Source organism: Diabrotica virgifera, chromosome 8, assembly GCF_917563875.1.
Source record: "Diabrotica virgifera virgifera chromosome 8, PGI_DIABVI_V3a".
Taxonomy (NCBI): Eukaryota; Metazoa; Arthropoda; class Insecta; order Coleoptera; family Chrysomelidae; genus Diabrotica; species Diabrotica virgifera.
In genome coordinates, this window is record NC_065450.1 from 70,934,675 (window position 1) to 70,948,371 (window position 13,697).

Below are 13,697 nucleotides of genomic sequence, written 5' to 3' on the forward strand. Positions count from 1 at the left end.
AACAGCAATGGTTTATTAATGCCATATTTTTATTTATTGTCAAAATTTTTAAGAATTATCGATATTGCTAATTTTCTTTACATCAAATACAGGGTGAGTCAAAACGCAAGTACCTACATTATTTTCTCAGTAATGTTAAATGGAACACCCTGTATTTTATATCATTATTGAAAAGTAACATTAACGTACTTTAATTTCTATATAACATTCCCTATGCCCAAATTTATTAGTTTTCGAGATATTTTCATTTTTTAGAGCAAATTATTTTAGGTGTTTAAATTTATCTAAATTTTAAGTAAGCCATGACTGAATTGACAATTGAAGATTACCGATTATCAATCCGGTAATCAATGTAACACTGTAGCAAATAAAGAAGTAAAAATAATTTATTAGTAATACATTTTACAAACAAAAACACAACCACTATATGCAACATTTTTGAAACAATTAAAAACCATATCTTTGTATGTAAATGCAACAAATAAACAAAGAAAATTAGTAATAAATTCTAAAAAGAACACACAAACACAAAATACAATATTTTGTGAAGACAATTAAACACTACTTTTGTATGTAAATGTAACAATGTAACAAATAAAGAACGAAACATAATTTATCAGTAATACATTTTGCAAAAAAACATGTTTGAAAAATTAGAAGCTACTTTTAATAAAATATTTTTAATATTTAATTACATAAGGTGTTCAAAATTATCTCCTAAAACATTTATGTACGCCTAAAAACGATCATTGAATGAGCTACTTACTACTTATAACTCTACGGAGCATTTGTAAATTAACACGTCGAAATACACTTTGTATTCTATTTTTCATCTCATCCCTTGTTGTTGGAGGTATTTTATAAACTTCATTATTAACGTAACCCCAAAAAAATCAGTCCAGTTTGTTAAATTCTGGTGATTTGGGTGGCCACGCTACTGGCCCATTGAAAAATGAAAATATATCGACCATTCCTGAAAATTTTGACAATACGTTAAAAAATATGGCATTAATAAACCGTTGTTGGTTTGCTTATTTTTATTTATACAGGGAGTTGAACTTGTTACGATTTTCATATAAAATTGGTTATAACTTTGTAAATACCCTGTATAACATAACAAACCTTTATATTTTTGTGATGGAGAAGTTAACATAATTTTGAATTTAAAATAAAATATAGGGTGTTCTATTTAAAAAAACATAAGTTTGGTCTGCCACTGTGTTATCGAACACCCTGTAACATTCTAACTAATTTTGTAATGTGAAGCTCAAAGGTGGCTAAAATTTTTGTTATTAACTTTTATTGCTATCTATTACTATAGCGGAGGTATTGAGCTTTACTCTACTAATCAATCACCCTGTATGTATCTAAAAAATGTATATAATTTAAGTATGGTACATTCCATGTCAAATCACTCAGGCAAAAAATTTTGGATCTCCGATTTGTCTGAAAATTGGTATATAGCTTCTGCGGGACGTAAAAATAAGATATTTAAAGTCAAAAAATCTTCTTCTTCTTTTTTTCTCAAAATGTTATTTTATGCGATTTTACAGTGATTTGGTGTTTATTTAAACAAATTTGCATTATCTGTCGTAAAGTATCAATGAAAAACATAATATTTTAATAGAAAGAACTCAAAAATGTCATTATATGGCATTATAACAAGTTATTTTGAATCAAAACAAGTTTTTGATCAAGTTTTATAGTGTAAAAAACGTTAAAATACCGTTTTTTACATTTTCCTCCATTCCCAAAATACATTATCATCGATTTGGCTGAAAATTTGCCCACAGATAGCCAAAAGATAGGACTTTAAGTGGTTAGAAGGATTTAAATTATATTTCAATACCAAAAAAGTGTTACATGCAGTAATATCAGACTCAAAAGTATATATATTAGTCCAGTCGGGATAGCATTTGACCTTGAATGCCGAGCTGCCCAAAATTTTATTTTTCTGATCTTTAGGGGAGTCAATAGTAGCCTAAATTTAAAATCACGAATGAATTCCCCCGTTACGTTAGCCGCCATCTTGATTTTAAAGGAGAACCTTTTTTGCTCAATATCTCCGCCATTTTTAACTTTTCGACAAAAATGGTAGGAACTGAAATTGTTCCAAATAAATCGTATTTACAATTATTACAATTTCTTTTTAACAATTTTTGTCGTGAGGTCGATATTTTCGAGTTAATTGTACTTACAGTAGACGCCTATATTTTTGACTATAATATTGCATGTAACTTTTTTGGTATTGTAATATAATTCAAATCCTTCTCACCACTTAAAGTCCTATGTTTTGTCTATATGTGGGCAAATTTTCAGTCAAATCGATTATGATGTATTTTGGGAATGGAGAAAAATGTAAAAAACGGTATTTTAACGTTTTCTACACTATAAAATTTAATCAAAAGCTTGTTTTGAATCAAAGTAACTTGTTATAACGCCATATTATAATGACATTTTTGAGCCCCTTCTATTAAAATATGTTTTTCATTGATACTTTACGATAGAAAAATGCAAATTTGTATAAATAAACACCAAATCACTGTAAAATCGCATAAAATAACATTTTGAGAAAAAAAGAAGAAGAAGATTTTTTGACCTTAAATATCTTATTTTTACGTCCCGCAGAAGCTATATACCAATTTTCAGACAAATCGGAGGTCCAAAATTTTTTTTTCTCCAAAATTGAGTGATTTGAAATGGAATGACCCGTATAATGAGGTCGTTACAAAAGATGTTGTTTCTACAATCACAAACAAAACGAAGGTTGATTGACGGAGTTTGTTTGTGTAACCTCGCGGATACTCACGTATCGTTTGCTTTCAAAGTCCAAATTATAAGAAGATATAAAAATCCCGCAGAGGGATTAATATTGGCATTATAGTATTATTATTATTCATGTTAAGATTAAGATCGTTACTATGCTAGTTAGCAGTCGTACGAGATGTGTGTCTGAAGGACTACCCCGCGACACAACATCTTAGTAACCTTACGTTGATGAATGTTGTAAACTATAAATAAAGTTATAAGTTAGAGTCAGTGTTTTCCTAAGGTCAAATAGTTGGCTCCCCTTCCATCCCATTGAGAATCCAACACGACAACTCGACACGGCTCCTTCAACTTCACAATCCTTCCAGATGTATCCGTATGTGATTGGCTGTGGAGACGGAACCAGTTATTTGTTGTCGGTAATTTGTCACTATATTTCTAAAACTGTGATTTTATGGACATCGTGGATATTTAAATTTGCTCTTCTGAAAAATAACGAAAGTGGACATATCAGCTTTTGGCAAACGGCCACTCAATTTATTAATGTTTTATATTTTAAGAACTATTTCCAAAGTGGAAATCGAAACGTCACATAAACTTAATTATAAATTAAAATTGTGGCTTACTAAAAAAATAGTAAATTTAAAAGATAATATTAAAATGTTTAAATTCAATTTGAAGTGCCTGTTATTTTTCCTACGAGGAAAATTTTAAGCTTTCCCTTTCTTTGAAAGTCTATGGTGTACATAAATAGCTATAGTCTCATAAAAACTTCAAGGAAAATTAGTGTTAAATTGGATTTCTCTACATAATGAATGTAGAACCTTTTCACCAGTCACTGTATCGATATAATGGTGAAGGATAAGTGTCAGAATGAGGGGTGCAAAGGGAATATGTGATGAATCATTGGATATTGAATACGTTAGCTGTTCGCTATCAGTCGCAAATCGGCTTAAATGGAATATATAAGCGCGTCCGTTTGTGCATGTTTGGTGCCATTTGAATAATCGAGCGAATATTTGAATAATCGAACGAATACAAATGCTTTTCTAACATGTGTTGGACTTGACCTTCTCCGAAAATGACTAATTTAAGGTAGATATCTACCATGAAATCTCGGACCTGCATAATAGTACAGGAAAATAAACAAAAAACGGATCCTGTTCGCTGTTCGGGAGTGTGACCAATCCAGGTATCTGAGAATTTTTTTTAGCTTTTATGGGCCTAAATAATATAAAGATCTTGAAGTCCTTAACAAACCCTAAAATACACTTATTTTAAGTTTCTTTATGGGCTATTTATTTTAACTTTTAACTTTCTTAACAAACTAAGTACAGTGGAACCTCGATAACTCGGATTAATCGGGACCGCGGCCGATCCGGGTTATCGAAAATCCGGGTTAGCCGGAGAGCATGGTAAAAATTAATAAAATACGGTATACTTATAGATAAAGTCCCTTATAAGCAAAATAATATGAAATATATATGCACAGTTACCTATAGTTGTATAGAATTTAGTATAGACAATATAGAGTATTATTCATTTCTAGATAAAAAAACTCAATCAGTTTGGTTGTGTCAATTTCGTCTGGTCTGCCATCGGAATGATGTTATGTAATTTAAGAACAGTGACTCTTTCATTGTTTAAAAGACCATTGTTTAAAAAACAATTTTTTAAAAGACAGTTGAAAATAAATAAAGGAATAACAGGTGCCTGTTGTTTGTGATAATGAACGTCGCTCTGCCGCCTCCGTGTGCATGAGTCATTTTTACTATCATATAGTTCAAATTACACAGATACCCATTATCTCTCAAATATTATATTATGATTGAAGGGAAGTTTTATCAATGAAATTCGATATTTTTAAGACATTCCAGAAGCGGCTGCAGATAAAATGTTTTAACATAATATGTACATACATTTTTATTCTTGAAAAGTTTGTCCGATGAAAATCGGTCCAGGTTAGCCGGACTTCCGGGTTATCGGGGGCCGACTTATCGAGGTTCCACTGTACCGATTCCGAATTATCTATTGTTTGACTGGTTCCAGGGTGATTTCAAGTATAAATCCTGAATTTTAAATTTAAATAGCTATTGACTCATTTCAGGGTAGTTTCAACAGTATATAGGGTGAGGCAGATAACTGGCCTATTAGAAATATCTCGAGAACTAAAGGCAACAGAATCATGAAAATTGGAATAAAGGGGTTTTGAGGGATGTTCTTTTAAATGAAAATATTTTTGTCTCTTTGCAACTTCCGGTTATACCGGAAGTTGCTTATAACTTGGTTTTTTTTAAATGGGACACCCTGTATATTTTTACATTTTTGGATTCTCCTCAGTATCTTCTTTTTAAAATATGAGATTTTTTAATATTATACATGGCATTTTAAAAGATATTTACGTTTTTTTATTAATTTCGTAGCAATATTCACACCCTGTAGAATTGTAATAGTTTGACATTAAAAACTCTGCTTACGTTTAAGTGATTTTTAATATAGTCTATTATTGTTAAGAATCATTAGTATAGCTAATTTTGAAATTTTAGTATACAGAGTTGGTCGAAACTCGGAATGAATATTTTCTGAGTTTTCTTAAATAGAACACCCTGTATTTTGTTATTGTAATGAAATGATATTTTATAGTACTTTTTTATTTTATAAGTATTCCCTATACCTAACTGTTTTAATTTGTGAGTTATTGGTGATTCAAACTAAACATTAATTGCAACAAAAAATACGTAAAATTTTATTAGGTTGGCCGTGAAAATATTCAATCACAAATAATTTTTCAGAAATAAGTACACATTAATCCAGACTGATCCTTAAAATTACCAATAATGGTTTAGCTATCAAAATACCTACGTAGTTAAGATTGTTGGTGCGACTAACAATTAAGCACAAATTAAAGCAGTTAGGTATAGGGAATGCTTAAGAAATAAAAAAGTACCATAAAATATCATTTCATTACAATACTAAAATACAGGGTGTTCCATTTAAGAAAACTCAGAAAATACTCATTCCGAGTTTTGACCAACCCTGTATACTAAAATTAAAAATTTAACTATACTAATGATTCTTAACAATAGTAGACTATATTAAAAATCATTTGAACGTTACTAGAGTTTTAGTTGTCAAACTACTACAATTCTACAGGGTGTGAATTTTGCTACGAAATTAATAAAATAACGTAATTATCTTTTAAAATACCCTGTATAACATTACAAATCCTCATATTTTAAGAAAGAAGACATCGAATAGAATCCAAAAATGTAAAAATATATAGGGTGTCCCATTTAAAAAAAACGAAGTTATAAGCAACTTCCGGTTATAACCGGAAGTTGCAAAGAGATGAAAATATTTTCATTTAATAGATCGTCCTTCAAAACCCCTGTATTCTAATTTTTATGATTCTGTTGCCTTTAGTTCTCGAGATATTTCTAATAGGCCAGTTATCTGCCTCACCCTGTATATTTATTTATTTATTCAATCTACACAAAAAAAATAGTGTGACACATGTTTTTATAGTAAAACTAAGTATGGATACTGAATTTGATATTATTGATTGGGTTCAGAGTGGTTTGAACCCTATATGGGTTGATTTGTTCAGTTCTTCTAAAAAAATAGAGCTGCACATGTTATTAAGTAAATTTGAATAATAAAAAAAAAATAAAATTAAATAAAATTCAATAGAATTCAATAAAACTGAAAAGAATTAAGTAAAATTAAGAATACAATTAAATAAAATTTAAAAAGTTTTACAAAATTGAAAAAATTACATTTATCTACGGGGCCGCGGCCGGTTGCTCGAACGCTGATCAAAAATGGAATCAACTTATCATTATCAAATATTTAATTACTGTCACCAACTGTCAATGTTAACTTTGTTTGGGTTGCTAAAAACGTAATTGATTACAATTATGAGATTTATTAATCAATCATGTTAATAATTGTTATGTCAATTAATAATTAATAATTAATTAATCAATCAATTATGTTAATTATCATAATGATAATTAACATAATTGATTACAATCACCTGATTGACGTACGAATGAGGGATGTTGATATTTGATGGTTGTTAAGGGGACTTAGACTAAATTATTTTATAGGCTATTTAGTGGCCATTTAATATCTTTATTTTTCCTCCTCTGTTTCCTTTAAAGTAATGCGATAGATGTTTATACGATTCTATACATTATTTTTTTTTCAGTGACATAAAACGTGGAGATATAGATAATTAGATTTTTAGCTATTCTAGAAGTTTAAATAAAACAATCATAATCTATAACAGTCCTGGATCCCGCGTATCAAAAAAAGTTGATTATTAGCAAGCTGAAAATTTGTTAATAACTTAACGGTGTCTAGTCGGACAAACTTTGATGTATGGGAACACTGGAATAGGAGAAGTTTTAATTGTGGAACGTGATTTTAATTGTGGAACGTGTCATCTTAACAAGTATATGATTATGAAAACTAGCAGGTTGTTTTCAAGTTTATTCCATAGCAAACTTTATACAATATGTATACTTATACAGGCTGTTTCATTAATAATTGTCCATATAGTAACTGGAGAAAGCTTAGCACAAAATACGAAGATTTAACCAAAAATACTTAAATAAAATGTGGTTCCTTACTAAGTTACAGGGTGTTTTATCTAAAAATTTAAAAATTATTTTTGCTCAGCATTTTTAAACTATTCGATGTATCCTTTTCATACTTGACAAAGAGTGCGACTACTAGGTACCCTACTAAATTATGATAAACAAACGTTTCTAGCTACTACCAGAGACAGGGGATAGTGAATGGTTGACCCTTCTCAAATTCTACGCCACTGGAGGAATTACTATTTTAGGGCCATTTTTAGATTCTCCAATACTTTCTACGTAAGTAATGCACCCTTTATTGGTAACGATAAAGTCATTAGTTTTCGAGATATTTGAAGTTAAATATGAAACGGCACAGTTATTTTGATTAATTTATGATAATATGATTCATATGATTAAAATTTAAAAATTATTTGTACCCAGTACTTTAAAACTATTTGGCGTATCCTTATCATAATTGGCAGAAAGTATAGGTACTGTACACCCTACTAAATTAAGATAAATAAACGTTTGTAGCTACTACCAGAGGCGTACGACAGGGGATAGTGGCTGGTTGACCCTTCCCAAATTCTACGCTACTGACGAAATTGCTATTTTGGTGTAATTTTTTGATTTTTCAATACTTTTTATGTAAATTATATACTTTTCATTGGTAACGATAAAATGATTAGTTTTCGAGATATTTGAAATTAAAAATGAAGCGACACAATACATTAATCACAATAACCGTGTCGTTTCATTTTCAACTTCAAAGATCTCGAAAACTAATGGCTTAATCGTTACAAATGAAGAGTATATTATTTTCATAGAAAGTATTGGAGAATCCAAAAATTGAACTAAAATATCAATTCCGCCAGTGGCGTAGAATTTGGAAAGGATCAACCATTCACTTTCCCCCGTCGTACGCCTCTGGTAATAGCCAGAAACGTTTGTTTAACCTAGTTTAGTAGTCTGTATAGTACCTATACTTCCTGCCAAGTATGAAAATGATACGTTGAATAGTTTTAAAATGCTGAGCGAAAATAATTTTTAAATTTTTAGATAACTCAGGAACTCAGTAAGGAACCACATTTTATTTAAGTGGTTTAGATTAAATCTTCGTATTTTGTGCTAATGATTCTCCAGTTACTATATGGACAATTATTAATGAAACACCCTGTATATGAAAAAATGTTTGTCCGAGAAATATTTTGGGCATTTTAATAAGTCCCACACGTAGAACATGTCCAACGACACGAATTATGTTGATGGTAAATAGCAGTCTGATTCTTGCATGAGAGTTTAATGAAAGGGTAACAAATCAATTGGAAGTTCTGTCCGACAAAATATATGGGACGTTTTCGCGGCTGACGTTCGAAACCTGCAACCTGTTACACAATTAAAACTTCCCCTGTTCCAGTGTTCCCGTACATCAAAGTTTGTCCGACTAGACACCATCAAGCTATTAACAAATTTTCAGCTTTCTATTAATAAACTTTTTTTTGGTACGCGGGACCCAGGTCTATAATGATAAAACTATAACAAACAATTTAGAGAATAATCATAGTTTTTAATGTTAGTATTGATTACATTTTTCATCCATTATTTATTGATTTCAAACAATATTCTTTTTAATTTATTTATTTATGTTTGCTTTTATTTTGTGATGTGATGTGAATTTGTTGTCTGATAAAGAATATTGCTGCTTTACTACAAATTTAACGGTTGTATAATTTCGGTAAGTTTTTATTTATGTGTGTAGAGAAAAAATATAATAATAATAAGTTATATTAGTTACTATTTCCACATACTATTAGTAAATGTCGGTTTATAACGTTCTCCGTCGTTTCCGTCTTCCAATCATCGCGTTACTTTGTACGGTAGCTTCATAATATGTTCTCTTATATGTTTCTTTCTCTCACCTGGTCCTTCTATTCTATCCCTTCTCTCCAAGTTGTTCTCCGTCTAACTCGTTTTCTCTTGCCTTCTGGTTGCACTTTTATTATTTTCCTTGGTATTCGTTGTTCATCCATTCTTTATATATGTCCGAACCAGATACGTTGTGTTGTTGATAAGTCATCTGTGATTGTTCGTTTTGTTCCCATTATTTCTCTAATGCGTTCATTAGTAATCCTTTCTCGTCTAGATCTTATTGCCGCTCTTTCGAGTTATATTTTGAATATCTAAAGTTGATGTTACAAACCCTAGTGTTATTTGTGTTAAAGTTTTTATTTTTGTTATGGGTTGATTTTTTTGTACTCTGAACTCTGATTTATGGGTGGAACGCTATCGTAGGCATTCTGTAGGTCGGCGAACAACATATTATTTTCTTGATTCCATTTACTACTCATATTCTATTTGGCAGTATAGTCGTCAACATTAACTGACCAAAAATTGTAGTGATTCACAAACTATATAACATTCAGGACTAAATACATAAACATTTTTAGCAATTCATGTATGTACTCTTATGCTCTGTTTTTCTCTCTGTTATGAGATTGATGAGCAAATTTTTATTTTTATTAATTATTTAATTATTTTGATTACTACTTATGTAAAACAAAACCAAAATTAAGTTAAATTTTCGAAAAAACTTTATTCTCAGGGCTATTTTAATTTTAATGCATTACCTTAGATTTGTGGCTTCTAGTATCTCTAGTTGCTTACTTCATCCAGGGACAAAAAAAAAACAGGGAAATTAAACACACTCGATGTCATATAAATGTTATAAATATTTTTTATTTATCCAGTATAGGTACCATAAATATAAGATTTAAAAATTATACTAAAATTCAATTCTGTTGCAACCTTTTCTCATCTAATAAATTAAGCTTTAATTCTGATATCTCCTTTGTTTTAACAAAAAATTTATTTAAATAATTCGTTAGACTATTCTTACAAAAAATACTAAAATTTTCTTTTCTCCTTTTGAATTGATTACTTATTTCTTCTTTAAATTTTGGAATGACTAAATTATGCTATAGAACTGCTCAATACAAAAATAAACAAATATGGTGTGGATATAAAACAAACTCTCTCCGTTTCCCAAAAATTCTGACCAACCTTTTTGTTTCTTCTTTTCTTCTTCTTCCTGGATTGCGTAGTCCTCGATTCTCCCACACGTGCTCCTAGGATGTAGCGAAAGATCCTTCTCGTCCAAACTGCTTCACCAACAAACAAACAACGGGACTCGCTCGAAATCTCTATTCAGTTTTCTCTCTGCTCGATATCTTGTGCAAATTGATACCCACCGGCTACTCGTTCTAGATAGAAAACAGGAATCTCCTCGGACCCAAGGAAAATTAACTTCTCAACTCGGTCAACGATTTCGTTTCACCACTATTCTGCTCGCAAAGGCCAATTTCACCACTTTACACCGACTTCTCACTTTTTAAAAACTGGACTGTACTCTCCAGATATTCATTACACAGTGGCCATTTTTTCTCTCCTCAAAATCAGACTCAATGCTCTCATCCCCACCATCTATCTTTCTCCGCCAATCACAAACATCCTCTCTCTACCCGCTACATCCATATTTTCATTTCTTAAGAACCCATTTATTTTGTATACAACTTTTCCATTTTGTTAAATTCTAGGAGACACCAAATTACTTTTGTTGCTTCAAAATGCTAAACAAAAAGCCTTATATTCTAAACTCAATAAATTTGTTTACAGCCTATCCTTCTAAGAAACATTTACAAATGTCCTATTGTCGATTCCAAAGCGAAATAAAATCTACTTTCTAATCTTCCCGCACCATTGTTTAAGTCCGTTTCGAGACCCATTAACAAACCACCTTAACGATTTTACTTTCCGCGAAAACACTGTCTACTAACTAAATTATAATATTTACAATTTTTGGTCATATACAAGGCGATGAAAATCTATGATCTCGTGGTCTCTGATATAAATTTATTTCCTAAATTTTTCCCATAAAAATTATACAACAGTACATATTTAACGAAAGATGAGAAAGAAACTTTATTTGAAGCAAAAAATAATATAATAAATGGAAAAGAGTTCTAGTAAAACTTGGAAAAATATGTGTATTATAGATACTGCTAAATGGAGTACTAGCAAAAAGTTTGAGAATAAAAGACCTGGTGGTGGTCAATAAAGTTCAAGAAAAAATGTAGTAGAATAATTCTCCTCCTATATTTTTCCAATCTAAACCAATCTAAATTGTAAGATAAATTGTTTGGTAGAGCCTGTGAAATTGTTTAATATTGATAATTATTTTTATCTCTTTAAAAACCTTATTTATAACAATTATTTTTATTTAAGGTTATTGTATTTCATCTCTTAGTGACACCAAAAGAAATAAAGGTCACATTCCTTATAGAGATTCCAAATTAACCAAATTATTGGCAGATTCTTTAGCAGGGAATGGCGTAACGCTTATGGTAAATACAATTTTTTTTATTTTTCATTCCATTTTTTTGATTATTTTTAGAGATTTAAATAACTCCGACACTTTGCTTATGTAAAAATAGTTTCAGTTTAAATTTGCAGAGAGGTAGCTTTAGTCATCCTGATCAAAAGTTCTCATTGCCCCAAGACACAGAAATCATTTTTTTCTGAGTTACAGATATTCAAAATGTCGGTTTTTATAAATGTCCCGACAATTAAGACTATTGGCATGGTACAGTTGATTTCGCAATCATGTTATGTGCAGTGTGTGTGTATTGAGTAAATGTCTGGTTACTTAGTAAAGTCGACTTCATTGTCTTTACAAAGACACGGCGGTCCCTCCGCGTGAGTACCGATCCCACAAGGATAAAAATTATTTTTATTTATTAATTTTTAATAAAAAAAATCCTATCCAGATGAGATTTGAACAAACAACCCTTGGATTAAAGGTATGCTCTCTTACCACTGATCCACAGAGGGGATTATGCCATTTGAATAATATACAGGGTGTTAGTTAATAGGTGCGACAAACTTTAGAGGTTTTTAGAGGTAGGTAGTTGTTGTGCATTTTTGACGTACTATTAAAAAATTTAAATTATCATAGCCTCGGATACCCGTAATGGTGTCAATTAAAAAAATGATACGACACTCAGATATTTCAAACTAAAAATCATTTTAAATGACGAATGGGTTGCATGTGTAAGCCCATTTCAAATGGGTTTTAGAAATTAAATTCAGATTTACTCACAATGTGTTTTATTGAGTCATATGGACGACCGGACCGGTTTCGAACACTACAACTTACTGTCCATCTTCAGGTCTTTGGGGTAAAGGTCAACTCAAAATGATGACGGTTCAATGAATATAGATAAACGCTTATTTTTTTCAACTTCATTACAAATCGAAAAACGTTGAATTATCGACGTCCGTCTGTCCGTCCGTAAACACAACTCCTCCGTTAGTATACCAGATAGAATGGCAAACGAGGTGTCGAATGAAAGCTTATAACCCAAGGATGGTATCAACGGTGAGAAATTTGACCTAGGACTTCCGGTTTCAGAGTTGCAACCTGGATTATTGTTTTAAAGTCGCCGGAATATTAAAAGCGATATATTATTCGACGCGCCTTAACAAGACGAGAACAAATGTATCTATACTTTCGGTTTTGTGCCTGGCTGTCCGTCTCTTTGTAAGGGCATTGAAGTCGACTTTACTAAGTAACAAGACATTTACTCAACAGACACACTACACATTACACTATAATCTGATTGCAAAATCAACTGTACCGTGTCAATGTAAGAGCCATTGGTTATCCAGGAATTTAAGCTAAATAAAAAAAATATTAGATACATGAATACTGAAAAGTAAAATATAATGAAGTTTACATAAAGATTTAATTTTTAATGATCTGTTTATTATAGATAGCATGCATATCACCGGCCAAGTCAAACATTCATGAAACGCTCAACACGCTGCGATATGCAGCGAGGGCGAAAAAAATTCGAACGAAGCCCATTGTGGTAATGGTGAGTGAATCTATCAATTTTTTATTTTACATATTAGTTATTTATAAAAACGTTTCACGATCACGTAAGGTTATAACACAATGCAGTTTTCAAACATATAATAGGCCAATGATTAAATATTAAATAGGTACAAAGGGATTACGAGTAAATAGTATTACAAAGATCATTATTATCATGGAGAACCGTGTAGTCGTTGGCACTTAGAACTAGTTCTTTCACAATGTCCCAAACTATTGAAATATTAAAATAAAATAACTACATATTAAATTTTTTAGATCTATAGGTACTTACATATTATGATAACTCCTTAATAGAACCTCCTTCTATGATAGAACCTGTAGTTCAAATCGTCAGCTGCCAATATCATGGGCGTAGCAAGGCTGACGTAACATTGCCCCCAACTTCGTCG

General features: G+C 30.9%; 1 protein-coding gene across 2 annotated transcripts in view; it reads left to right on the forward strand.

The window, feature by feature from the left end:
- The window catches only part of LOC114340314 (kinesin-like protein KIF12), a 139,664-nt gene that overhangs the window by 91,802 nt on the left and 34,165 nt on the right, over window positions 1–13,697 (forward strand). For both annotated transcript variants that reach the window (XM_050658316.1, XM_050658317.1), the window contains exons 9-10: window positions 11,637–11,755; window positions 13,184–13,288. In XM_050658316.1, the coding sequence (XP_050514273.1) occupies window positions 11,637–11,755; window positions 13,184–13,288 (224 nt within the window). The remainder of the gene's footprint in view (window positions 1–11,636; window positions 11,756–13,183; window positions 13,289–13,697) is intronic.